This window comes from Caenorhabditis remanei, chromosome I, assembly GCF_010183535.1.
Source record: "Caenorhabditis remanei strain PX506 chromosome I, whole genome shotgun sequence".
Taxonomy (NCBI): Eukaryota; Metazoa; Nematoda; class Chromadorea; order Rhabditida; family Rhabditidae; genus Caenorhabditis; species Caenorhabditis remanei.
The window spans coordinates 9,039,809-9,067,611 of record NC_071328.1 but is presented as its reverse complement, the minus strand read 5'-3'; the positions used below and the strand labels follow the sequence as shown (position 1 = coordinate 9,067,611).

Here is a 27,803-nt window from a genome sequence, read left to right as displayed (position 1 = left end):
CCCCCTGAGGGCACTTTTTGGGGGGGTAACGGAAATTAAGATTCTTCGCACACATCGACGACGTCATTTATCTTGTGGATTCAGAAAAAGAAAATAAATGACAAATGTACCTGAGTTGATGAATGAAGGAAAAAAGAGAGGAGGAAAGAGAAAAAAAGAACTATTATTTATACCCATATGATGGGTGAAAGAAATGAATGTGTGTGTGTGTGGGTTTTTAATTAATTTATATTAAACCCCGCCCACATTTTTCCTTTGTCGTCTTCTTCACTTCCATGAATGAGTGAATCTATTGGTCCAAAGTGACGTGGCAATATGAATTAGGCAAAAATGAACGAATGGACACATCAGACAGGACCGCCCGAAAAGTTGTAGTAGCCGAAGAAAAAAAGGGGAGGAGGAAACAAATCTGAAGATGTCGCGAGAGCAAAAGAGCCATCAGACGGAGCACATACAAACAGACAGAGGCCTCCCAAGCTAGCCGCTAGCCTCCTTTTTGCTCTTAACTCTAGAAGAAGATATAGAAAAGGAGACACAGAGAGATAGATTGAGAGGGAAAAATATGATATTTTGGAGGTGGGGGAGGAAGAAGAGGAGGAGGACATCTATGACACGGAACATATGAAAATATTTATCACGTCAAAAAATGAATTCTAGATTTCTCCGGAAATATTTACGAACCCCCAATTCCAAATGAGTCAGTTAAGGTTATGTCGATTCATTTTCCGATGAAAACAAGACCAACTACTGTAATAATTTATATCAATCTTCTTCGGAGTGATTGACCCTTTAAAAAAGTTCCTTTCGTGTTTCATCTGATCTTGAGTTTTTCTGCTTTCCGATTGTTTGTTCCTTCACTCCTTTTCTGAAACTCGAGGTTTGATACATTTCAATCACAAAGAAAGGTTTCAGTCGAAAAATATCCGACTTCACTTTCGTGAATTGAAACATGGGTCTATTTTGTAATGATTTCTTCTCTACTTGAAATCACACAGCCTTCTCACAAGATCTTCATGACCACGTCATTGCCACACATACAACGATTCGACCGAACAATCGTCGCCATCGTTTTCCTTTTTGTTTTGAGACACTCTTGCTCTCAAGTTTTTTTGTTATTGTTTTCCCAATCCATCCCCTCCTCCTCCTTCTTCTTCATCTTTTTCTTCTGGGAATAAGTGAAGAAACGAACGGAGGAAAGTGAATAGGAGGAGAGCACGACAAAACCACCACCAGAATGAACTTTGTAGAAAAAAGCCAACAGCGTGATGATGATGATGTCAATGTTTTTGTGGGTAACACCTATTTCTTAGGAGTTAGTTCATTGTCCAAACGTTGTCGTTTTCCTATGAACCAAACATAGAAGAAGGTCTTTTTTGGGTAAACAAATGGATTAGAGTGGACGAAAAAGAAGAAAGAAAATGATGTTTTAATGCCAGAACATCGGAAAATGAACTTATAAGAGCCACGCCTATAAAGACTTACACACTGAATACTCCCTTCGAAAAATCACAGTCTACATTAGTCTAGTAATCTATATCTCAACACTTATGAACTTTCCTACATGTCTAATTACATGTTCTTGAACATGTAATTATCAGAATTTCAATAACAACATTTCGATTTTATATCACTTTCTCAGCTGATAAGTTTAGAAGACGTCATTACAGTCATTCAATTCAAAAAACATGAGAATCATACTAAAATCATTCCATTCACAGTGTTCTTCCTGAATGAAAAGAAAACTAATCAATTTCTTTTTTTGTATTGAAAGGAGAAAAATGGAACAGAGGAATTGAGGCAGAACAGACAAACTAATTTTCATCCTTTTGGTTGCAAGAAACACGATGAAAATACAGAAAAAGAAGGGTTAAGTCTATTTTTGATAGTTAGCTAATCTCTTCTGGAGAAATGTTGAGCTGTGCTCTCTATCAACACAACTACCGGAGTGAGCAACGAAAAGCAACGGATCAGAGTCTCTTAGAATAAGAAAGTGGGCGGAGTCTATATCTGAGAAAAATGGGGGCGCGACAGCGTCTTCTCCTCGGTCTTCTGTGTTTGGTCCAAGTGATTTTAATTTGTCTTTCTTCGTGGAAGGATAGGGCATAGAACACGACGGATATGTACTCTGGGGGCGGACGAACAAATTGCTCCTCGCTTCTTTTCAAAAGTGAGTCAGTTTTGAAAAACTGAAAGAAGAAGAAAAACGAACGGCAAAAAATCAGAATTCTTATTAAATTCAAGAAGCAATGGAACATAGAGAAATGAGCATAGTATTTCTTCTTGCAGCATCACAGATTTGGTCTTTTTCAAGAGAAAATGAAAACATCTGTGGTAGATGTTAAGATAGGAGAAATCTGAACATTTGGTTCATCCCTCATATACATAGTTTAATGTTTGATCACATCATTTTTAGGTCGAAAGTTTGAGCCAAATCAATGTTATGATCTTGATTGAAGGTTTCAAAACATTTTGTTTTGAGTTCTCCTTTCAAAGTTTGTGCTCAGGACCAAGGCTATCAAAAAAAAACTTTTTTCTAGGGCAATTTTATATTAGAGTTCCCAGCCATGGAAAAATTTCACTTCTTCGGGCGGCCTTGTAGAGGTTCGGAAGATTAGTCGATGTTCAATAATTCAGCCCATCTGGGTAATCCGCGGCCTCGGTGTCCCAAAAAGCCCCGGCCGTACAAGCCAGTCTCCAGACATTGATACAGAGATAATGTCAGGAGAGGAATAAAATTGACATTTTTTCAACGCTTTTTTTCTTTTTCTCAAAAATAGGAAATCTTGAAGTAAAGAGCATTGGAAGTAGAAGTGAAAGATTAGGATATAATCATATATGAAGGGGTATAAGCTGATCTAATCATTAAGAAAAGTTGACGCAACTTCTATACATAGATTTGATCATGACGTTCTAAATCGAATATAGAATATTCCAGGTCAATTTTTGAGCTTTTTTGAAAGTTAATTTAGATAATAGAGGACGGATACAAGAAGCCAAGATTACTTGGGACTAAGAGATTGCAAAGCAGAGGATTTGACAAGATTTTGAGACAAAATATTCAAAATATCATACTTCGAAACGTTGAAATCTCGAAAATGACACGTTTCCGTTTCATTTTTTGTTCTGATACAGCCTGTTAAGAGTTGACGTAAAATATAACAGCTGACCTATAGCCTTTCCACTTTTTGAAATATGAGAAGGTCCAGAGAAGTTTTCAGGGGCCCACGAAAAAAGGTGTCTGTTTGATATATCTCTCATTTTGACTAGAGGGGACTCTTTCTCTTCGGTTCATTACATTTCTGTGGTAGTAGAGAATTCAAACACATCGACTCCAGAATTTCGAATTAGTCTTCTTCTTTTTCGTTAAAAACGGATACGTTTTTATAGTGAAGGTTCTGATCGATGAACCACTCTCTGGTTTTAGCTCCTCTCAGAAAAATTCTTTTTGGGGAAAAAAATGATGGAAATGTTTAGCTGTTTGTCTTCAAATGCACAGCTCCAAACAGAGATTTGTTTGTTGACAGTTTTTTTTGTGCCTATGGAACAAAAAACTAAGAAGTTCTTACTGTCTCTTCAGAATATGAAAAAGACATCTTCAGAAGGCGAGAAAGTGGACCTCTAGAATAGTGGAAAACAACTGTGACACACAGTAGAATTATGGATAGGTGTGGATTATATGAGAGCGAAACGAACAGAAGTAAAAGTAGAAAAAAACAAAGGGATTTCTTGGGAAAAAGTTTTTCCTTCGTCCCAGAATTCTCATTTCCTCATTCTCATATTTACTTCTTCTTCTCTTTCAAAGTTTATAATTTGAAAGAATCGGCAGAAAGGTGAAGGAGAAGGGTGGAGTGTCAATGATTATGTCAACTTTGAGGAGTGAGAATAAGTTGGTAGAGGCGAATCAAATGTGTACAGTAGGCATTATCATTGAGGATTATCAGAACTGATAATAAAACAGTGTGGCAAATGATATGGATCATGAATCAGATGGTTGTCTGTTTTTCGATTAGATATTGCAACTATTGCTCCTCTTTTTTCTAAGAGAGATCTACTAGTTTCAGAAATGTCTCAAGAAATCACGGAGTTGCGAGAGATTTGTATATACCCCTATCGACTGTCTGGAATGCTGGTTAACACAAAAACGATATTTTGAGAACAAAACAGATTTATACTTGAATGACGCGCTCTCTCACTTCTATCATTCTGATTCACACAGTCTCTGATCTGCTGATCTCGAGAGAATACTATGGGAATACAATTCATTTTGAACAGTGAATTTATAATTTCAACGTCTGAGATAAGACGATGACGTGGTAGCACTTTTTTCTATTTTTATTTCTACGTCTTCCCAGCTGTGTCATGTCAAAAACCTAATAACTTATAGATTAGTTTACTTCCTGAGACAAAGTTCACACGCTCTGAGAAGTTAAAGAAGCATAAGCGATCTATTTTTGACCTCTCTTCTTTTTATTTTTAGTTTTTAAGTGAATTCTTTAAATATCTCAAGGCTACTTCCGAACAAACTAATCGGTTTACTAGTTACTAAAGATTTTTTCCTAATCGAAAACTAAAATATTTCTGAAGGGTTGTACTCTAAAGATCCATCACGATCAACTTTTTCGGTGTTTTTTTGAGTTTGACATTGGATTGATGAGGTCATGAATAAATTGATCATCTTTTTTCTCTTTCTAACCCGAAATTTGTTCTTTCTGTCAAACATCAAAATCGTTTCTGAATAGGTTAATGGTTAGTCTAAAATAGCAAACCAAACTTGGAGTTCTTTATGACAGAGATCAGAACAACGTTCCTTAAAACAGCACCTATTGAGGGCCGAATCGTGTCTGGACTACTACTGATCTTTCGGCTCCAAAAAGTTTATCAATGTTGAAATGTGACAAGAATGCCATGTGCTAGTAGAGAAAATTAAAAATTTTAGCAAAATAGGGGTTCCCTTCTTCTTCTAAACTTCAACTTACATAGAAGAGGCATTTCTACGAATAAGAAGGATTTCCTTCTGTTTTTCGTATGGTTTCATTGCAATTTCCACCTCGAGAAGTTCAATGGCAGTAACAAAAACAGAAGCAAAATCATTAAAGTATTAGGTTTTGGTCTTTCCATTTTTTCCCCAGCAGGGTATTTATAGATGACGTCCGGTTCTTCTATACCTTCTATTTGTCGGATTGCAATCATTTTTCAGCTGTCTTAGAGACTGAAAAAAACCACAAAATGAAAATTAAATGAGACTGAATATTTTGGTTTCTGGTTCTCGAAGCAATAAAAAATATATATTTGGTTCACCAAAGTTCATAGAGAAGTAGGTTCTCTTCACACCTATATACCACTATGATGCCAAGAAAGAGCTCTGGAAATGTTTTTACTCCGATCGTCGTCTTCGTTGCGGCTCCTTCTTTTTGTTGCTCATATCATATTCCATAAGTGGGTGGGAGGAAAATGAAGAGAGGAAAGGAAAGGTGCGATGAAGCGTAAGAAGAAAAAGACAAGGAGCTGAAGGGGTCGTTAGAGGTCGAGCATATGGTGTCGTATTGACCAGAAGAGAACAAACTTTGGGAAAGGAATTTTTGAAAAGTACGGGCAACGAGATTCTCAACTCTACTTTCAAAGTGTGTTTCTTGAGATGGACGAATCCATATCTAGTTACCGATATAGCTCAACTTATCTGATGTGAACTAAAAAGAGCTCTAAAAACAAGTCTAGTGTTGAAATGGATGATTGTCTGGTTCTAGACAACGTGGGCTTTTGTTCTACCAGAATAGTACTTTTCTTGGAACATCACTAAACCAACAGCTTCAGTTTTTGCCTCTTCCAAAAACGGAAATGAATGACGCAAAGAGGGACACAAGACAATTAATTGTATTTACGTCTATAATTCAGTCTCGAAAGGATTCAATTTTGGGTTATGCTAAAAGAAGAAATAATATACTATGGACATTTTAAGCTTATTCTGACTATGAGATAATAATCCTCAATTATTTTGATTAGGTTTACACATTTAGGCAGGGAAGAAAATAGTAGACAGTTGTTGTTTGTGTTCCCACTGGATGATGTGAAAAAAGGAAGCGAATAATAGTGGTTTTTGGATATCATGAAACCTTAAAATTCTAACGAACCAAATTCGAGGTATCAGAAATCCTATCTACATCATATTTAATTTAGTATTTTTTTGTTGCAAATTTGATCTGTGACACTGTCATTGGTTAAATTTAAAAAAAACGTAGATCAGAAATGGCCAATGGCATTCTGGTTTTCGCATTACTAGTTTCGGCTCGTACGTATTGTTTTACAGTCCATCTTAATTCGATGAACTTAATTTTAGTGAATCTTTGGTAAACCAAGTGAACCAAAAAACGAAGAAGTGTGAAATCTTTGAATTTTATCTTTGAAAATTCAAAGAAATTCGGTTTTTTTTTCGAAAGATACAATTCAATTGTTCTTTTCGCTCCTGCCAGAGCTGCTTCGTCAAGACTTCCTCTGACTGAGTGAGCAAAAAGACAGAAACGAACACATTTTATCGAATTTGGATCGACCGGTTGGTGTCCGGTCGATGGGCGGATGTCCTTGTTCGAATGTGAGAAATTCTGAGGGCTGAGATAGAAGAATTATTGAAACGTGATGATTATACACTTTAAAACAGAGTTATCCTTTGATTCTCTTTCAATACGATCAGTTGATACTGGAGAGTAATCAGACAACAAGAAAACGAGTATAACCGGACCCGTTCCTGACTCGAAAAAAACTCAGAAAAACACGAAAAATAGAAGAAGGCGATTAACTGAGGGGTCCTTAACCCATCATTTTTCAGCTCTTCTCTCCGTGTTTTTGAGGACCAATTTTTCAGCAGTCCCTTCTCTTTCACAGCTGAGAGAAGATGGAGAGGAGGTCTTGGTTTAATGAAGATGAAAAAATAGGAAAAGAAGAAAAAATGTCTTTGTGTTCGTTCGAAAGACACGTGGTGTTTGGTGAGGCACTCGTTGATGTTTTGGGATAGAGGGAATAGGTTGGTTCGGTGGTTGTAGGTGGTGGTGGTGGCCAGTTGAATTGACTTTTCGTTTGTTCCTCTTTCTTTTTGGTTTTCTCGTGTTCTTCGTGTCTTCCTGTCTGCTCAGAGAGCACCCTCATTCATTCAGGTTTTCACTCTTTATTTTTCTCTCGATCATCTTGTTAACAAGAGAAGAAAATAGAAGTAACAAGAAGGGATCTCTGGGTTTTTTGGAAATGATGACTACGATTTGTGGGTTATTGTTACAACTCGTCTTAGGTTCTTTGTCTTTTCAAATATCAGATTTTTGACAAATGACCGAACATCGGGAAACTGGGATACTCTGGGAAATATCAGAGGAAGAGAAAGGAGAAAAAGGAACCATGGGAGTATTGGTTGAATGTTGGATTACAAATATTAGGAAGAACTGGGTTGGGGAGCAACATTACAACTTTTGTCTGATGATAATTGTGAAGCTTGTCTTAGAATGATTGTTTTAAGCGAAAAAAACAACAAGATTCTGTAATTACCAATAATGAAAATGAAGTATACTATGTTCAAACTAGAAACCGAATATTCAGCTGTTGAGGGAGAAAGTGAGAAACGTTTTTCTCTGATTTCAAGTACTTCCTGGTTCTGGTAACTAATGTGTAATAATGTCGGAGGCTCTTGTTTGAACCAAAGACCCATCTGATTCCTCACTAATGGTGTGCCAAAAAGTTACATTTTTCAAGTTTGATAATATTTATGATTTACCGCTCTTGAGAGCTATGCGAATTGATGTGATGTGATAGAGTCTGTGAATTCTTATTTTCTAATGTTATTCTTTTCAATACTAATTCGTCTAATCTATTCTTCCACTCGATTCGATTGAATGTACTTATGAAACGATAGACAAAAGAATATAGTTCAAGCACTTTGTGAGCATATTGAGAGTTTTCGAGAGGAACAAAAAAAATGTAGAAACACGAATTAGTTTCTTGTGGATTCCTATCGGTCAATATAATTTTTCGGGACGTCTTCCTTATATTCATAATAAACTAGAGAAAATTGAGAATAGTTCGAAATTTAGTGGCAAAAGAAAAGGGATTTGTTTCGAATAAAGAATATTTCAACACGAAAATATGTTTTGACTGAAAATGTCACAGATAAACTGGATCCTGAATATATTTGCTCTTTCCGCTATTTCTATTTATCCATCAAAATCGGCAGTCGTTCTATTGAAAAGTTTGAGACACAGTGTCGACGAGTCATGTTTTTGTAGATCAAAGAAAAGAGAGGAACTATTTTTAAAAGAATTTCATTCTCACCAAGAAGTGTGTTTCTAAAAAAACACATAGTTCTACATTTTCTTTGATACTAACGTAGCCACTTTCCTCGAATATCATGAAAAACCGAGTTCAATTGACCGGTATTCATCCGAACAACAAGTTGTTGTTATTCAAAAGTCATTCCTCTATTTTCCACCTCTTCTTCTAGCCATCATCACGGAAACAACACTGAAAAAGTGCCACAGAACTATAGGTACCACGCATCTCATTATTTTTTCATTGAGCATAGAAATATATGCATAGTAACCAGTTTGTATGAAATTGCAAATAGAAAAAAGGGTTAGATGTGATGAACATGTATTCTAAGAAAAATGATGAGAGAGTATAATCCCTGTGGGTGTTGTCTATCGTCTGACATAAGAATCTAAATAAGGAAGAAGACAATTCAGTCTGAAACATCGTTTCGTGTTCAGGAATATCCTGTCACATCTCTGTTCTCCTGAAGTGTTGGTAAACTGAAAAATAACGTGGATTTACATAAAACCAATTTCTTGATCCTGTTCCCATTATCCAAAACAGCTGTTCTTTTTCTTCATCTCAAGAAAAAGTAGCCTCTAAAAATAACCATTCGTCCGGAAGGAGTGGAAGCCAATGAAAAAACAGGAGACCAAAATAGGAATATTTTATTTTTAGAGAGGTAATATTCTCTCTGTCTCTCTATGCCTTCTCAAAAAGTACCCAACCTGATTTGCATTCATTCCTCCTTTTTATAACTTGTCAAGCGTTGTTTTTTATTTCAACCAATCCGAGAAGATGTCGGTGTTTTTTGATTCAGCGTGTCACTTCTTTTTGAGTGCTCAATGTTCAGGATTCAGGGAGAGAGGAGAGCATTAGTAAATGTATTCGTTCGAGTTGGTTGGTTGACTACTTGTATAGCTGGCTAATCAGAATAATGAGAACTGGAAAATAGGCAAAGGAGTCAGTAGAAATCGAAAATCAGAGTCATTCGAATTTAGGGAATGTTCGGCTGGTGATTGGGTCTTGAAGTCAAGCAACTTCAAGAGGTAATTAGAGAGAAATGGTAGAAGTGACCGGACAGGTTTGAAATGTGGGTTGGGGGATCTACCTTGGTTACCAATCAAAAACAATGCATGACAAATGTTAGAAACCATATATTTCTGTGAAAATTGTAAAACGCAGAAGAAAGGAATTCCCCAAAAGTTCTGTAATTGTTGCATTGAAAATGAAAGTTCAAAAGCTGTGACTAATCATCACATGCTCTTTCTTCGTGACAATACGTAAATTGAATAAAAATTGAACAAAGAAGAGGAGAATTACGAGCAGAAAAGAGAAAGTTCTCGTTTTTCTTCTTCGATAGTCGTCGTTTGAAGTAGGGTTGTTTTTGAATGAAGAGAGAGAGAGGATAAGATTTGGAAAAGACGAAGAAAAGGGTCCTCACTAAAAGAAAAGAAAAGAAGGAAAACATATAACTACCTTTATTGCTGAAAAATCCTCATATGCACGTGTTGCTTCAAAAGTTGCAGTTTAAAGTTTTAGGGAATCTATGAGTTTTGAGAACTTGTATGAATTCTGAATTCCAGAAACACATGATTCCACCAAGTAATAAGTTAATCTAGATACTTACTGAATACCTTCACATCTTGCGGGTTTCTGCATATTTTTCACTCGAGTTCAATAGAAACAAAAATAAGGAAAGGTGCAGAAAAGAAGATATAGAAAACGAAAACGACGACTAAAAACCGAGAAAGAAGTTTAATTGTTCAGCAAAAGAGCACAGCGATGAAATTTTTGAGCAAAGAAGAAAAAAGAAAATGTTGAAATTGCAGAAGAAGAAGGGGAGACTCGACGACAACGACGACGTCTTCCGGTCCATTTTTGCTCATTTTCTCCTGGAAATTTTCTCTATTTTTCGGGATTCTCAATGTTTCTTCTAGACTAGACACACGACAGACGACTGAATACTCTTCGTGTAATTACGGGGATTTTTAGAAATGTTAAAAACAGAAAAAGATTTTCTCTCTTCAGAACGGAAACTCCTATTTTGACAGGACTCTAAAAGAACTAGGAGACAGAAATTTGAGACGTGGATGAAGAAGCTGATACGTGTCTTTTATTCATTTTGTTTATTGGAATGATGTGGGGTCCGTTTGAAATATTCCCATGGGGAAACCATCTTTTTGATGATAGAATGGGAAAGGTAGAAATGAATGGGACAGAAAACGAAAGGAACCGGAACTAGAATAGATGTAATCATTTTGAAGAGAAGGTGGTACTTTGAGTTGATTCGATTTTTATTTGAGGGGAGAAAAAAACAAACACGGATGGTCCGAAAAGTAATTCAAACATTTTGGGAGATGTGAACTGAGAAACCTGAAAATAAATTAACCACTTTTCTGCTTTGAGACCGACCATTATTATTTTTCTTTTCAGAATTTCCCAGTCTCCATTGTCAACATTCAGTCAACAGGACAGCGTATCATTGTTTCCGACAGTCAGGAGTCTGTGCACTTTTTGAGATATCGTAAAGGAGTAAGTCAACCTAGTTTTTGACTTTTGGGTCCGATTAATCTTGGATCTCAACAAAAACTTAATTCGTTCGTTTTTCAGGATAATCAACTTGTTGTATTTGCTGATGACACAACACCTCGTTACGTGTCATGTGTATGTGTGCTTGATTATCATACTGTAGCAGTTGCTGATAAGTTTGGAAATCTGGCAGTTGTCCGTCTACCAGAACGAGTCAATGAAGATGTTCAGGATGACCCAACAGTTTCGAAAAGTGTCTGGGATCGAGGATGGCTGAATGGAGCGTCACAAAAGGTTTTTCATTAACAAAGGTTTCATTTTAAATTCTAAATTTCAGGTCGAGTTGGTTGCCAACTTCTTCATCGGAGATACAATTACAAGTCTGCAAAAGACGTCTTTGATGCCAGGAGCAAACGAAGCATTGGTTTATACTACGATCGGTGGAGCCATTGGATGCCTTGTGTCGTTCATGTCCAAAGATGAGGTCGATTTCTTCACTAATCTGGAAATGCATGTTCGCAGTGAATATCCACCACTTTGTGGTCGTGATCATCTTGCTTATAGATCCTACTACGCCCCTTGCAAGGTTTGTTTCAACTTTCTCTTGTTTCGCTCAATTGTTTCTTTGTTCCAGAGTGTTATCGACGGAGACATTTGCGAACAATTCAGTTTGATGGACTTGTCGAAACAAAAAGAGGTCGCCGAAGAATTAGGAAAGACTGTCAGCGAGGTAAATAAGATTTCTGAAAGATTAGATTTGAATCCATGAAAACGAATTAGAACAAGATTTTTCATATATGCTTATCTTGATTCCCTTCATTAAATCGAGATTCATCAATACACAGCTTATCAATCAGATAATCTATATTTCAAGGGTGATCCTTGAAGGATCTGGTTTCTTTTGAAGTATTAAAAAATGGTTACCCAATATCAATATTTTTCAGATCTCAAAGAAGTTGGAGGACATTCGTACACGCTACGCCTTCTGATTTAATAATTTATTTGGTTTTCCTTCGTTGTTGAATTTTTACTATTTTCGAACTTTATTTTTTCTTTCCGACTCTCATCATCTCTTTCTGATCTTTCCTATATTCCCGTTTTCGACAGAAAATTGTCATTACACACATGTTTTAAATAACATTTCTTTTTCATCACCCAAATTTATATTTCTACGAAAAATCCTCCTTTTTCCCACTATCATCTCTGTCCGATATCTTTTTTACTGCTTTTTTTCGTGCCGATTGATAACAAGATCATGATGATATAATCAGTTTGATAAGAGAGAAGAATCATAGAATGTATGAAACAAAGAGAATGGCGTGATGTCTTTTAGCAGATCGAAGTTGTAGGAAGTTACACAAGGTCTCTAGACGTCGATTGCTCGACACTGAGCATTACGTGCCGTAGCTTTTGAGAGTTCATACAAAACTGTTTTCAATTATGACCTCGTAAGTGTGTTACTTTCTGAAGAGAAGGTAGTCTTCCTCACTTCGAAACAGTCTAGAAAGATTCGAGAATCAGTTGGATGAATCGCTTCAATTAAACTCAAACAATCACTATCCAATTTCATCATAAGATTTGAACCTTGCAAAGTTGACAAGGAAAGCATTCAATTGTCTAAGAAAATCAGCGTCGGTAATTTTCGAAAAAAAATAAAACGAGATAAGAAGAGGACAAAATGACCTTCAGAAGCAAACGGAGGCACAGAGATCGCTGAGAAGATTTTTCGAGAATTTTATAATTTCAAATAAGAAAGTAGCGATTTGAAAAGGATGAATTTAAAGGATTTAGGTTTTTCGAAAAAATTTTCCAGGTTTCTTCAGAATTAGTTCATCACAACTTGTTAAACCTTCCAAATTTCGAGATAAACCAGTGATTTGCAAACTCCTGTAAATTAATTTCAAACTTCCTCTTCTTTTCTTCTCTGCGGTCTCTTCATTCTCTTATCATTCCTGCACATCAAACAGAGACACAGACAAAAGTATATAGAGGTGTTGAGCGAGTATGAGACGCAGAAAATCCACGCCGGAAAAAGGGGCGGAGCCTGATGTGGCACCAGCGCCGAGGCGCTATAAAAGGGGGCAGCAGCGCCAGAAACATCGCCGTAGGAATACGGGCTAAGCGAGAGGAAATAACTCATTTTTCTATCTGAAAATTGGAGTACCTTGAAGAAAATGAACACAATGGGGGAATTCATGCCCGATAAGATCATAAACGTGCATTTTTTTTTATCTTCGAATATCTTTTAGGTCGATCGCGAGTTATTCAAAGGTATCGCTGGTCGTTTGAATGTCATTCTAAAGAAGTTATCTAGCAAATGGAAGGCTATCTCTGAATTTTATCTAGATTTATCGGAAAATCTCGGCGAGATCTACCGAAGAGACGTCATCGTAATGTTCACATCGGAACTCTTCACCATCGAAACTATCGTGACATTCATTTTTCCGCTTCCATATTTCTGTGCAGTTTCGCCTGTGTCACTGGAAAAGTGTTTCGCGCCGACTATTTTCGAATTTTAGGGCAAAAACAAAATTCGCTGTGAGACCCGGCGCCGAAATTCACTGCGCCTTTAAATTTAACCGTGGAAATTTCGAATTTAGTTTTTTTTAGGAAGTTTCCGTCTTTAAAAAAATTTTGTTCACAACAATAAGTGTTTCGAAAATAATCAATTGATCAATCTCACGGTTTTCATGTGCTGATTTTTCAAAAATCTACTTATTACAGTAGTCGTGAGCGTTTCCTATTTTTCCATCTTATCCCTCCTCATTTTCGTAAACTTAATTCGCTTCTTTATAATTAGTATTAATTTCAGGTAAAACAAATACACGATGGCCCAGTCCAAGCCAGCTTACAAGGTTGCCGACATCTCCCTCGCCGAGTTCGGACGCAAGGAAATTACACTTGCTGAGAATGAGATGCCAGGACTTATGGCTATGCGTGCCAAGTACGGACCAACTCAGCCATTGAAGGGAGCCAAGATCGCCGGATGCCTTCATATGACCATCCAGACCGCTGTCCTTATCGAGACCCTTACCGCTCTCGGAGCTGAGGTTAGTTTTAAACTATTAAACAACTTAGAAAATTATGGAACAATCTCTGTGTCGGTGTTTCTGTTCTAAAAGAGATTCTAGGTCCAATGGTCATCCTGCAACATCTTCTCCACTCAAGATCACGCAGCTGCCGCTATCGCCAAAACCGGAGTTCCAGTTTACGCCTGGAAGGGAGAAACCGACGAGGAATACGAATGGTGCATTGAGCAGACCATCGTCTTCAAGGATGGGCAACCACTCAACATGATCCTCGACGATGGAGGCGATTTGACCAACTTGGTTCACGCCAAGTACTCCCAGTACCTTCCTGGAATCCGTGGACTTTCGGAGGAAACCACCACCGGAGTTCACAACTTGGCCAAGATGCTCGCAAAGGGAGATCTCAAGATTCCAGCAATCAATGTCAATGACTCTGTTACCAAGTCCAAGTTCGACAACTTGTACGGAATTCGTGAGTCTCTCCCAGACGGAATCAAACGTGCTACTGATGTCATGCTCGCTGGAAAGGTTGCCGTTGTTGCTGGATACGGAGACGTCGGAAAGGGATCTGCCGCCTCGCTCAAGGCTTTCGGTTCTCGTGTTATCGTCACCGAAATCGATCCAATCAATGCTCTTCAAGCCGCCATGGAAGGATACGAAGTTACCACCCTCGAGGAGGCTGCTCCAAAGGCCAATATCATTGTCACCACCACCGGATGCAAGGATATTGTCACCGGAAAGCACTTCGAGCTTCTTCCAAATGACGCCATCGTCTGCAATGTTGGACACTTCGATTGCGAGATTGACGTCAAGTGGCTCAACGCCAACGCCACCAAGAAAGACACCATCAAGCCACAGGTAATTTCGAAATGAACACAAGCTGCTCTACTATTGTTAATATTGAAATGTAGCAATTTGTTCATCGCTTTATTTTCAGGTCGATCGTTACACTCTCAAGAACGGACGTCATATCATCCTTCTTGCCGAGGGACGCCTTGTCAACCTTGGATGTGCCACCGGACATCCTTCCTTCGTCATGTCCAACTCCTTCACTAATCAAGTTCTCGCTCAAGTTGAGCTCTGGACCAAATTCGGAACCCCACAGGAGTACAAGCTCGGACTCTACGTTCTTCCAAAGAGTCTTGATGAAGAAGTCGCTGCTCTTCACTTGGAGAAGTTGGGAGTTAAGCTCACCAAGCTTTCCGACGAACAAGCTGCTTACCTTGGCGTTCCAATCGCCGGACCATACAAGCCAGATCACTACAGATATTAAATTATTTTATTTGTCATGGATTTTTGTGTTGCTGTTAAAAGTTTTACCACTCATCTTCATATGATCTTAAACTGGTTGTATTGTAGCTTCCCCAATCCTCCTCAATCCCTCTTCCATACATAATTGCCTTAGTATTTAGTAGTTCGAATACATTTTATTTGTTTGTTGACTTGATTTGGTTTGGTTCGTTTTTTGTCTGGGTTTTTGACATGAATGATTGTCTTAATTTGTGGAAAACTTTTTGATACATTATATTTTTCAAACAGGCGTGGTTTTCTCGTGAATTTATCGTTTTTACACGTCGCAATTTGTCTGCAAAAAATTTACGCGGGCGCCGAATTGGCGCTCCAATGATAAGTGTTTTTTTTCTCTCAGTCATTATTTTTTTCGTCTTCTCAACTGAAAGCTCGTCGGGTATTCATTTTTATCAGTTTCTTCGTTGCAACGTTTTATTTTTTAGAGTTCAATAATTTTCTCTAGTTTATCGATTTTCAGTTTCCCTAAAAACTCGCAGCAAAAATGAGGGATCGTGAAACTGCGAAGTTTGATGTGAAAACATTTCCTCAGTTATTGGACCATGCAAGAGCCTGGAGACCCGAGGTTCGAAAATACTTTCCAATTAAAAGTTTAAAAACTGAAATTTTCATAGATGCGTTCGTTGACATCTCAAGGATTCTCAAAATTGGGTTTAATGCGTCATACCGATGGGCGTCTGCACGTGTAAGTTTTCTTTTCAAAGAAAAATGGTTTGGCCGGTCAGCTCATTTCGGAAAAAACTTCTCTTGAATCGTCTTACAATTAATCATATGCTTCCAGAAACCACGGTTAATCAGCAGTTAACAGCTGACTAAATTTTCGCAGTATATTGTACCAGAAATTTTTTCTCTGAGTAATTCATCGAAACCTGCCGTCATTTTCAAAAATATCAATTAGTAAACAATATTTTTCAGCTACGCAATCTCAGCACAGAATGGAACCCAAAACATAGTCACCGGGGAAATTCCGTTGGAATTGACTCAACAGAAAGAAGAAAATGATTTGAAAATCACTGTCAGACTGAAAACGACAGTTTGTAATGTCGAAGCATTACTCCGGTACTACTTTTGTATTTTTCAAGTTTCAAAAACAGTTTTCAATACAGAAAAGCTGCTCCATCAGACGAGTTTGCAATGCTGTGTGAACGACAACGAGCATCAGTTGTTCAAGGAATAACAGACTACGAAATTGGAAGCAAAGAAATAACTCTGATGGCTGGAGATCAAGTTTTCTTGTAGGTTGTTTTGGTTATTAAAACTGAAAGGTAACTGAAAGGTAATGATTAAAGTTTCAATTGACAAGTTTTCCCTAGCGCCTGCACAGCAATCACTTACCACCGAATTTTAGTTTGTTACAAATGTGCGCAATGTGTGTGAACAGCTGGTTTTAAATTCAAAAGATCATTATCTTTTTTCCAAAAACTGGTTTTTTCGAATTTGATTAGTCTACATTAACTTTTCATCTCTAAAATTTGGATGTTAAAAATATATAATTCAGGTATACTCCTCACAGCGGTGGAGTAAAGCCTATAGCAACGGGGGCGATTGAATTGCCGTCTTCCCCTCCTCCAAACGTCAGAAAAAGTTCTAATAGAAATGCAGTTGAACCGATGGATGTTTCTGAAGGTGCATTCGGACCAGGAGTGAAAGGATGCTCAGTTGAAGCACAACATTCAACATCCGCATCTCCCGCTAATAAAACTTCAGGAAAGAATGACTCCTCGCTACCACCGTCGTCGAATTTCATATTCACTGCCAAATTGTGTCCATCGGACAGTGACTGTTTGGCATATGTACTAAATAAGCAGGTTGGTTTGTAAGGTTTCCTGTCTAAACTTGTGAACGTTTGAAAGAGCGAAAAATAATAATGTATCATATGAACTGCAATATAAAAAATGGAATGACAAAACTCATTTAATCTAGTAGTTAAAACATTGTAGGTTCACATTGAACAAGACGGAACGTTAATTCATCGCACTACAAGCGATTCAAAACACATTACAAATGGAGTTCCATCATACGTCGTTCAAGAAGAAATGGAGAGATTCGAAGGCATTTGGTGGAGTGAAACACATAAAAGACTTCTGTATGAGCATGTAAATGAAGAGGAAGTTGCTGAAGCTCAATTCGGAATAAACGGAGATAATCCAAGCACGCCAATGAAGTATCCGAGAGTTGGAACCAAGAACGCAATGAGTCAGCTTCGAATGGTTATTATCGAAAATGGAATGGTGTACGATGTTTCTTTGAACAATCAAGTCCTTCTCAACCTTTTCCCACAGTATGAATACATTACTCGTGCTGGGTTCTTTTCCGATGGCACTTCGTATGTTTTTATATTCCCTTGTCTTTCTTTATTTTAGATGAAAAATTTTCAGAGTATGGGTCCAATTGATGAATCGCGATCAATCTGAATGTTCTCTAGTCCTCATTCCGTATTCGGCTTTCGATCTACCGAAAGAGCTTCGTGGAAACACACCTCCAAGAAGTAAGTGTTTCGAAATGAGAAAATCGTTAATCATTTCATTTGACGATACAGATACTCAAACAGTCGAAGATATGAAAATCGGACATTGGAATCAGAATTCTCAAGAAGCAGCGGAAAAGTGAGTTTTAAAATCTGTTTCCTAGATCAGTTGTTTGGAATATTTTCAGACCTCCACGCGGAAAGCTGCAAATACCCGTAACAATTCATAAAAGTAGAAGACATAACAGTTGGATAAATGTTTGTTTTTCTTTCTTCAGCAGTCTCTATTTAGACATCGAAACAATTTTCAGTCACATAATGCAATTCACCCACTGAAAGTGACGGATGAAGAGAGACCGTTCTACGAGTTCATATACTGTTTGGAGCGACCACATGGAAGTTGTATAAGTCTAATCTCTGCTGAGCTTGATCCAACGTTTGTTTTCGTTGCTTCTAATATTTTCAATTACAGTTTTTGCAGGGGGAACCTCGTGCATTGCGGAGAGGAAATTCTAATGGCCGAAACGTATTCGATAAACAAATCGATGGGAATAGTTGTTGACGAGAACAAAAATCTCGTTTACTATGTTGCCAATGAATCTCATCCAACAGAGTGGAACGTGTGAGTCGCTTGCTCTAACACTTGTCTCTCTGAAACATTATTTTTTCAGATGCGTTTCTAACTACCGAACTAAAAAACATGCACAGCTCACTGAGAATGGGATCTGCTTTAAATGTGAGAGAGCCAACGGGAGACTTGCTGTAGATATAGATCATGGTTTCGCTTGTTGGATGACTTCGGTTGGATCTCCAGCTCAGTGCAGATTCTATTCATTCAAATGGATGGATGGCGAAGAGTTGCCGAAAGCCTTGCACACTCTCAATGTAGGCTTTCAAAAAATGGTACAAAATTAAATTCCGAAAAAGATTCAGGTAAGTCTCACTGGCACAGATAATCCTCCAGAGCAACAAGTGGATGTACCAGAGATGGTAGAGTTTCAGTCGAGGTAAGAAGATAAATCTATTGCTGCGCCTCGTCTAAAAGCGAACTGTTTAGAAGAACTGGGTTGATGCATTATGGATTAATATTGCGCCCGAACAACTTCGACCCATACAAGAAATATCCGGTGTTCCACTATGTCTATGGAGGGCCTGGCATACAAATAGTTCACAACGACTATTCGTGAGACATTTTTATTCCGTATTCAAGAATGGTTTGTGACATATTCATTTCAGGTGGGTACAATTCATCCGCTTTGCTCGTCTTGGCTACGTTGTTGTTGTACTTGACAATCGTGGATCAGCTCATCGTGGAATAGAGTTTGAGAATTTCATAAGCAGGAAAATGGTAACCCATTTTCTGTTTACTCAGACGTTCAACATTTTATTATAGGGAACTGTTGAAGTAGAGGATCAGGTCGACGGACTGCAAACATTGGCTGAACGTACCGGTGGATTCATGGATATGAGCCGAGTCATTGTTCACGGCTGGAGTTATGGTGGATATATGGCTCTCCAGCTGCTCGCGAAACACCCAAAGGTAATAATATTAAACATAGCACAGTAATTTTATCATTAGCTATTTTAAGGTATATAGTGCAGCGATTGCTGGAGGAGCGGTATCCGATTGGCGCCTTTATGATACAGCTTATACTGAAAGATACATGGGATATCCAGTTATTGACCAAGTTTACACTGAAAGCTCGGTTCTCAACCTTGTCGGAAAACTCCCTGACGAGTAAGAGTTCTACTACGGTCTTGTAAACCAACTTCCACGTTTTTCAGGCCAAACCGTCTCATGTTAGTACACGGATTGATGGACGAAAATGTTCATTTCTCTCATTTGACGACTCTTATCGATGAGTGTATCAAAAAAGGAAAGTGGCATGAGTTGTTGGTGAGTTTATTTCAGCCAAAACTATCCCAAACGTCCCGATTCCTCACTGACGTCTTGTTTTCCAGATATTCCCACGTGAACGTCATGGAATACGTGGCAACGATGCAAGTATCTACCTGGATGCTCGAATGATGTACTTCGCTCAAAATGCGATTCAAAATATCGTCTTGTCGAAAGATGATTCTGCTCAAGGAGGAGCACCCGTTTAAATTGCCTTACTTACGAATCATTTGTCTTTTTTACAATCCTGTTTTTATTTCGATTAACTCGGTGTCAAAAATAACTCTTGTAATTTCTCCTAACTGAACTATAGCCTTTTTATGAATTTTCTGTGTTTTCCCTTATTCATTTCACCAGATAACTCTTATTTATTTACCTCATCAAACATGTCTTTTCATACTTTTGCGCGCGGTGCGTCGTTTTGTCCCTTGTCACTACGATTTGGTCAAAAATGAAAGGTTTTCCACATGAATTCATTCGTTTCAATTTTTACATAATTCCAATTTTGGCCACCCGGTTTGTAGGAAAAGAATGAGGGAAGAATAGTCTTCCCGATGACCTAGATTCAATATTATTATTAATGTATTCACATATGAATAAATTCCGATATCTTATCAGATAACCGGATCACATGATTCGGATGGATAAGAGGGCAAGGACGGAGGAAACGGGCAACGGATCTGGAGGACGAATCAAATACGGGCGGTACGAATAGAGGGTATTACTGTAGAAATAGGAGAAGGATCCGCCCACTTTTAGATGTGTATATAAGGAATGGAGAATGACGGAAAATGTAAGATTCCTTCTTCCAGAAACAGAAATGGACGGAAAGGATCAACATTGGTGAGTCGAATTTCAACTTTGTTTGAGCATTCCTTGTTTTTCAGTCATGCCCGTCGTTTGGCTTTTACCGCCGTCGCAGTTTCAACAACTGCCGTCATCTGCTCCATTATTGCTCTTCCATTAATGTACACTTTAGTCATGAATATCCAAAGTGAAATCTCCCAGGAGACCGGATTCTGCATGGTTTGTTTTGTTTTGTTTTGCTTTTTTTCAAACATATCGTTAATGTATATCAAACAAACAATTTTTTCCAGATGCGTTCCCGTGACATGCTCATGAACATGTACTCAACTGCCGGAAAGAGTAACTACCGTGCCAAGCGTGCCTGGCAATTCGGATCCTGGGTTCAGGATTCTGGAGTCGGAGGAGGAGCCGGAGGATACGGTAGTGGACCAGCTGACAGTGGATACGGAGCTCAAGGAACCAACAACGGATATGGACCAGTTGTCAATGCTGAACCAGAGCCACAATGCTGTACTTGCCAACAAGGAAAGGCTGGACCACCAGGACCACCAGGAGATGATGGACATGATGGTAAAGATGGATCTGCTGGAAATGATGCTAAGAATGGAAAAGACGGAGGAGTTGGACCATCTGATGGACTTCAATCCGAGCCATGTGTCATCTGCCCACCAGGAGCTCAAGGACTTGGAGGAGCTCCAGGAGCCAAGGGACCACAAGGACCACGTGGATCACCAGGACTCTCTGGAGTTGACGGAAGACGTGGAGAGCCAGGAATGTCTGGACCAGCTGGAACTCAAGGAGAACCAGGACCACAAGGACCACCAGGAAAGAAGGGAGACGATGGACGCGTTATCAATGTAAGTTTTAGAGAGAAAAACGAGGTATTTATTCTTATTATTCCTATTTTCCAGGTCAACGGACCACCAGGACCACCAGGAGCTCCAGGACCACAAGGACGCAAGGGAGAACGTGGACCAAAGGGAGTCACTGGATCAGTTCATCCAGGAGTTCAAGGGCCAACTGGAGATCAAGGAAGAAAGGGAAGAGCTGGAAGAAAGGGAGAGACTGGAGGACAAGGACCAATCGGATCCAAGGGACCAAACGGAGATTGCTTCCATTGCCCAACTCCAAGAACTCCACCAGGTTATTAATTTGGATTTCGTGTTCTTTTTACTCGTTCCAATATTATGTTGCTCCAATAAATTATTATTTATTTATTAAAAATTAAAATATTTAATCGAATCAACGAAAATGTGATTTAAATTCTCGATTATTTCGCATTTAGTGAGTCCCCATTGGAGTTTGAGAACTCCTTTATGTTTGAAAAAGAAACACAAATCAGCTCAAAGAAAACTTATGGAAAACTTATGAATTCACAATATTGACTGGTAAAACTTTTTTTGAAAGTAGAGAGAAACTATTAAAACTGTTCACAAACATGAACATATACATCTTATCATTTTGCTTATTTCTGAAGGAAAAAAAGAAAAAAAAGCGAGTTGAAGAGTTGAAGATCCCTACCATAAGACATCAATTTACTTTATTGACAACAGAAGTTCCTAGTTATGAACCATGTCTTTTTTTGAAAAAAGTGGTGATAATCGATGAAAAGACATAACTATTCATTTGTTCTAGAACCAATTTCAAACACTCTTCTCTACGTCTAAAATGTTGCGAAGTGCTTGATGATTGTCTGCGTCTATGATAAGAGCTCTTCGCACTTTCCATTTTTTGGGAACATTTTTTGCTCTTTTGATGATGAACAAGTTCTATTTTCAGATAAATTCCCAGAAAACTTGCAAATCGGCTAGTAGATGAGAAATTATCTTATTTTCGCAGCTGTTTTTTTAGGTGAGTTCTTTTATTCCAGATTATTTCATATTTTTCATTTTTAATGTGAAGCTGCTGCTTGTTTCTACAACAACAACAACGAAATCGTAACCGAATTTTGTTGGAAACAGTACTCTTGGCTGAAATTATGTTACTCGAAACTTCAGAGTTGCTTCGGTGAAAAAGAAGAGAAGGAGTGTATTGACTCATTTCAAAACTGTCGAAAAGTAAGCTACTGATTTAAATATTTTCTTTTTTTCATCACAATTCTATAGCAGTTCGGTTTATCATATTTATTTAAGAGGCGTTGTCTGTAAGATGAGGATTCCTCTTGGCACAGTTGCAAAAAGTTGTTTCAATCTGAACTCTTTTTACAGCATATGTACCCTATATTTTTTGTAAATCACTACTATAGGGGTACATATGCTGTAAAAAGAGTTCGGATTGAAATAACTTTTTGCAACTGTGCCAAGGCCCAACACTAACATTCTTACTCTTACAGATAGTGCCTCTTAAAGTTATGCGAATAATTCGTACTAATTCGACAAACTACTGATTGACATGTTTGTCTTTTTCAAAAAAGAACTGATAAGTGAAAAAAAGACAGACTTTCTGACTACGTTCTTACTGAAAAATATTTAATTTCAGAATGCTCCATTTAAAGAAACGACAGACTTTTGTCACGAATTCCTGGACTCTCTGGGCTCGAAATCAGAACGAAGTGCTCTTGAATACAATCAATACTTTCTGGATGGAACGTTAAATTTTCTGGATTCGGATGGTCATGATCGGAAAGAAAACTGTGACATCCAAGAGCTTTTATTCGGGAATACTGTCACGAATACATCGAATCCTCTCGTGTTGAGAATGATTCCACTTGCTGAGTTATACTGTCCTTGTAACGGAAAATCAAAGAAAGAAGTGGTGCGAACTAGTAAAATGAAAACTCCGATTCAGATGTGGCACGGAGGATTTAATTCAGGAAAATGTTGGAGAGAAATGGATCGATTTCTTGTTGAAAATCTATGTGGAACTTCGGTTGCACGTGAGTTTCAAACACAGAATTCCATCTGATTATCTCATTTCTTTTCAGTTGAGATAAATCGCATTTGGGCAAAACGGGCTGATTGTTACGAGTACTCGAGGCAGACGACTTGTGGAACTGATTTCATTTCGCAACTTCAGGTTTTGTTTAGAATTCAATCGTTTCAACACAAGTATTTTATCAGATTGTTGCTAACTCGAGTCAGTCACGGAACAGATGCAGATACTATGTTGGTATGGTCGAAAGATATACTCAATCCTCCGAAACTACATCCTTCACGGGTTTGTATTGAGTCTGACTGAAGATTTTCAACATTTTAATTTACAGAATACATTATAAGTTACATCAAAACGGAAGAGTTGAAGTATTTGGAGCCCCAAGAATATCAGAAGGACAGTCTGTATCTACTTGATTATCTCGATGAGAAAACTCGTTTTTCTTGTTTTTCCGTTAAGAGTAAGATAGCTTGTCTACCATGGTTCAAATAATCTATCATCTTAATTTCAGGACAACTCGGTCATTGTTTTTACAATCATCAAAGGTGTCAAACGAATGAAGAAGATGCAAAATGTGGAACTGATCTCATAGATTGCTATCGAAATATCACTCCAATTGAACTGAAATGCAAGAATCTTTTGATAAAAAGCCCGGATTTCTTTGGTTTTCTTAACATATTTCCCTTCTTGTACGACTTATTGATGAAAATGTTGAACGAAGTATTCCATCGACTATTGAGCTATCTAATTGTATCATTAATACTCACACCACTCTTGTGCAAACTTTTGTTGGCTTTAGTAAGTTCACAACTTGATTGGAAATCAGTAAAACTGAATATTTCAGAGTGGAAAATTAGACGAGTGGAGCGAAAAAGTTCAATCTCAACGATCATCAACACATTCGGACGGAGAGCAAGTTGGATACATTGCGACAGACAATCAGCTTTATGATCCTGACAAAACTAATGCTAATAATGAAAATAGAAACATGATGTTCGACACTTCGAGCTCTCAGGAGATTACGGAAGTTCCAACAGTGAAAAAAGAAGAAGTACAAACAGAAGATCAGGACGAAAAAGCCGCCGTCTCCGTTTCGACACAAGTGAACGGAGACGAATTGGATCTAGTGGAGAAACCTGTACCAGAAAAAGCAGGAAGGAAAAATGAGAAAAAGGAAGAAGAGAAAGAGTATAAAAAAGAAGAACTGGCATTTCTGGATTGTTTGCAAACTCTTATTTTATCAGTCATCAACTTACTTTTAACTTTTGTTTGATCTCTCTAAATTCTGATTCTCTGTTTTTTTCTGGCCACTCTTTTCCCGGTCCATTTTTCTTCGTGTGTATTTTTATAACTGATTCATGTTCAATATCTAATGGTCCACAAATTTCAAATTCCAGACTCCTCCCATTTGAGGGTAACCTGGGCTCAATTTCTCTCTTTATTCTTGTCATTTACGCTCCGATTGAAGTCCCCCGACTCGATCTGTGTTAGTATTTATTTTTTTCAGTACATATATTGGTTAGCACATCCCGTCTTCCGCTTTTCTCTCAAACCAGCTAAAAGAATTATAAGAGTTCACTACCCTTTTAGTGGACTTTTCTTATCTTTTTCTTTTACAAAATTCTCTACATATCTGTTGAAAAGAGCTTCTGTCTCTATCGTTGCTGTAAAATTCTTATACAATTTTCCTCTGATTTCCGATCAGTCTCGTGTTTTTCACATGCTAAAACCAACTGCGAAATCTTTTTTCGTTGCGGAAATTCAGAAGTCACAAGTTCCAAAATGAAAGAGAATGACCATCTACAACCTTCAGAATATCTCCTTTTTGGACCCGTTCACCCAGTTTTTTCTCATGTGATCTTTTGTAAACAACCACCATTTTCTCATTCTAACTAGGAGATATTGATAAGAAAATGATCTTTTTATTTTGTTACTCATCATACATTGGGTACATTCATATCAGTCGACACTCGAGATTAAAAGACCGCCCAGTTCCGTCGAAAACACAATTCGAAGAAATAAAAGTACTGTAACTCTCCGAGAGACATCTTCTGGCAGATTATTCTTCTTCTTACAACTTCTTTTTTATCTCAGAGATGAGATTAAATGCACTACTGGGAATTGTTGTATTAGGTGAGTAAAGAACTAGAATTTCAACTTCATTTCTTTTTTTCAGCAGTCGCTTCTTTCAAAAATGATATTCGAAAACTGTGCTGGCAAGAGTATACAAACAGTAAACTGTGCTTTCCCAAATATGAGAAATGTTTGATTACTGGAAAGGAGCATTTTGGGTGTAGAGAGTCATTCAAAACATGTATTAAGGTAAGTATTTACCTTCTTCGAACACCAGAATAAAATGAAATACCACTTTTGAATTTCACTTTCCCACTGTAAATCTATTACAAGACTTGTAAAAATATTTTCGCAGAATGAACCAGTTTACAATCACACCGAATTCTGCAACAAATATCTTCCGAACATTACGAATTTCGATGAAGATAATGGACTTGAATGGCATCAAAACTTTCTGGATGAGACTTTGAATCTGATGAAAACGGAAAGATCTCAACTCGAAAGAGATTCAAACTGTATTCTTCATGATGTTCTGTTCAAGAATCACACTACAAACGTATCGAATGCACTCACCGTCCGAATGCCTTCTCTTGCTTCATCTTATTGTCCTTGTTCTGGAGAATCGAATGATGAAAAAATAAGAGAAAGTAAAATGAAAATTCCGATTCAAATGTGGCACGGAGGATTCAGTTCAGGAAAATGTTGGAGAGAAATGGATCGATTTCTGGTTGAATATTTATGTGGAGTTACTGTTGCACGTTAGTTTATTTCGGTTAAAAGTTTGGGATAAATTGTGAAATATTTCAGTGGAGATCAATCATATTTGGGCGAAGAATGCAGATTGTCATGAGGATTCTAAGCAATCGAATTGTCGAAACACATTCAATTCAGCGCTCAAGGTCAGTCATGATTCTGAGGAAAACCTATTCTCAATCTAAAAATACAGTTTAGTTTTCATGCAAAGATCGAATGAGATGCAGAGAGGCTTCTTAAACTAATGTTTTATTCCAGAAAAGTGTGAATGTCAGTGTAATCCGATCAACATGTAGACTCTATTACGAGATGATAGAAGCTTTTCTTCCACTAAAACAGCCCATGTCTTTGGGTGAGATTACGAGTTCAGGAGTTGATAGAGACTGTTTTTTATAATTTCAGATTACAAAATCACGTATATAAATGAATCCGATATAATTTATCTTCAACCATTCGAATATCAAAGTGATCGTTTATATCTATTGAACAGTTTCCAAGAAGACACGTATTTAACTTGTTTCCCCGTCAAAAGTGAGCAATATTGCTATCAAAACTTCATGACCAAAATCATTTTCAGGAGAATTGAGTTCTTGCAATTATATTTTTGAACACTGCAAAAGAAATGAAGAAGTTGAGAATTGTGGAGAGAAGCTAATCGATTGTCTGAGTAAAACAACTCCAATCGAACCAAGTTGCAAGTCACTTCTTATCCAAAGAAACGATAATTTGGGCACATTTGAGAAGATATTCCGATACGTGAGAAACAATAAACTACAATTGGCATATCCTGTGTTACTGTATATATTCTGGACACTTTCAAAGAGTATCATCAATTGGATGCTTCTGAAAATTGCAATCAGAATATGTATAAAAATAGTAAGTTAATAGGGGATGTAGACAGTGTGATCCGTCATTTTCCAGACGGAAATTCTGAACAGTTGGAGTGATTCAATTGACAAAGCAGCCGAAGAAAGAAGAAATAGAACTACAGTAACTGTTGGCCAACAATTGGATCTGATTCCACGTGATATACCTACAACGAATATTACTGTAGGAGAGTTTATGTTTGAGGATATTCCATTGGATACGAACAATGAAATTGGAAGTAATAATAATAACAACAACAACAGTAATAACGAGAACGGAAATGAGGAGCCAATTGCCGGCGAGGAGGAGGAAAAACCAAAAAAAGAAGAAAGTTTTGGAGAAAGTTTCAAGGAAATGATCACTTCAATTGGTCGTCTTTTTGCTTCGATCTTCAAGTTTTTGAAAGTTTTTTTCAGATTTATTTTCTGATAAAAACGTTCTCTTTTTTGTATATATCCTGTAATTAAGATGTTATTAGAATGTAAATATGTAAAAATTTAAGTTGTACAGATGTATATACTTTTGTAAATTTTTTTTTGTTTATCAATTCTTTGCGAAACTTTGGTTTAATGTACAAAAATAAACGATCTCAAAAAATCTTTCAAAAATTGATATAATATAAAATGCAATGGAAACTTGACTATACTTTTTTTGAAATAATGAAAGCGTTTCAACTTTTTTCTTGATGTCTAGCACAAATTTTATAGTGACGGTCGCGATCCCGGTTTTTGTCGGTACACACGTTTACATAACACCCATCGCTTCGTTATGACTGTATCGCTTCTTCGGCTTATTAGCTAAGATCAAAGTGTAGTATCTGTTCTTATCGTATTAACCTACGGTATACACTCGAATGAGTGTAATAAAGGTTATATGATTTTTGGAACCTAGGAAAGACTCGGGGCTTGCTCCGACT

At 37.5% G+C, this 27,803-nt stretch overlaps 7 protein-coding genes across 7 annotated transcripts; 6 read left to right on the top strand and 1 right to left on the bottom strand.

The window, feature by feature from the left end:
* Window positions 1-10,420: 10,420 nt before the first annotated feature.
* GCK72_001868 (uncharacterized protein) lies at window positions 10,421-11,804 on the top strand (the record flags this gene model as incomplete). Its single annotated transcript, XM_053723157.1, has 6 exons — window positions 10,421-10,486; window positions 10,720-10,818; window positions 10,897-11,109; window positions 11,153-11,401; window positions 11,450-11,545; window positions 11,760-11,804. The coding sequence occupies 6 exons, from the start codon at window positions 10,421-10,423 to the stop codon at window positions 11,802-11,804; spliced, it is 768 nt and encodes a 255-aa protein (XP_053591802.1).
* A 1,839-nt stretch (window positions 11,805-13,643) lies between these two features.
* GCK72_001866 (uncharacterized protein) lies at window positions 13,644-15,117 on the top strand (the record flags this gene model as incomplete). The annotated part of the gene is made up of 3 exons (XM_003115121.2): window positions 13,644-13,865; window positions 13,947-14,702; window positions 14,782-15,117. 3 exons carry the CDS (start codon window positions 13,644-13,646, stop codon window positions 15,115-15,117), a joined length of 1,314 nt encoding a protein of 437 aa, XP_003115169.1.
* Window positions 13,956-15,091, bottom strand: GCK72_001867 (uncharacterized protein; the record flags this gene model as incomplete). Its single annotated transcript, XM_053723156.1, has 3 exons — window positions 13,956-14,729; window positions 14,794-15,011; window positions 15,067-15,091. The coding sequence occupies 3 exons, from the start codon at window positions 15,089-15,091 to the stop codon at window positions 13,956-13,958; spliced, it is 1,017 nt and encodes a 338-aa protein (XP_053591801.1).
* A 519-nt stretch (window positions 15,118-15,636) lies between the features above and the next one.
* On the top strand, window positions 15,637-19,725 carry GCK72_001865 (uncharacterized protein; the record flags this gene model as incomplete). The annotated part of the gene is made up of 19 exons (XM_053723155.1): window positions 15,637-15,717; window positions 15,767-15,837; window positions 16,068-16,211; window positions 16,259-16,387; window positions 16,651-16,960; window positions 17,093-17,478; window positions 17,531-17,640; window positions 17,692-17,758; window positions 17,808-17,877; window positions 17,931-18,055; window positions 18,101-18,241; window positions 18,291-18,504; window positions 18,553-18,626; window positions 18,677-18,802; window positions 18,856-18,967; window positions 19,013-19,159; window positions 19,209-19,357; window positions 19,405-19,516; window positions 19,582-19,725. The coding sequence occupies 19 exons, from the start codon at window positions 15,637-15,639 to the stop codon at window positions 19,723-19,725; spliced, it is 2,712 nt and encodes a 903-aa protein (XP_053591800.1).
* A 611-nt stretch (window positions 19,726-20,336) lies between these two features.
* Window positions 20,337-21,474, top strand: GCK72_001864 (uncharacterized protein; the record flags this gene model as incomplete). Its single annotated transcript, XM_053723154.1, has 4 exons — window positions 20,337-20,359; window positions 20,404-20,542; window positions 20,614-21,180; window positions 21,235-21,474. The coding sequence occupies 4 exons, from the start codon at window positions 20,337-20,339 to the stop codon at window positions 21,472-21,474; spliced, it is 969 nt and encodes a 322-aa protein (XP_053591799.1).
* A 1,546-nt stretch (window positions 21,475-23,020) lies between these two features.
* On the top strand, window positions 23,021-24,467 carry GCK72_001863 (uncharacterized protein; the record flags this gene model as incomplete). Its single annotated transcript, XM_003114710.2, has 6 exons — window positions 23,021-23,198; window positions 23,247-23,338; window positions 23,383-23,479; window positions 23,526-23,654; window positions 23,706-23,992; window positions 24,039-24,467. 6 exons carry the CDS (start codon window positions 23,021-23,023, stop codon window positions 24,465-24,467), a joined length of 1,212 nt encoding a protein of 403 aa, XP_003114758.2.
* An 823-nt stretch (window positions 24,468-25,290) lies between these two features.
* GCK72_001862 (uncharacterized protein) lies at window positions 25,291-27,316 on the top strand (the record flags this gene model as incomplete). The annotated part of the gene is made up of 8 exons (XM_003114755.2): window positions 25,291-25,327; window positions 25,371-25,516; window positions 25,623-26,025; window positions 26,075-26,166; window positions 26,279-26,372; window positions 26,423-26,551; window positions 26,598-26,896; window positions 26,942-27,316. The coding sequence occupies 8 exons, from the start codon at window positions 25,291-25,293 to the stop codon at window positions 27,314-27,316; spliced, it is 1,575 nt and encodes a 524-aa protein (XP_003114803.2).
* Window positions 27,317-27,803: the final 487 nt, after the last annotated feature.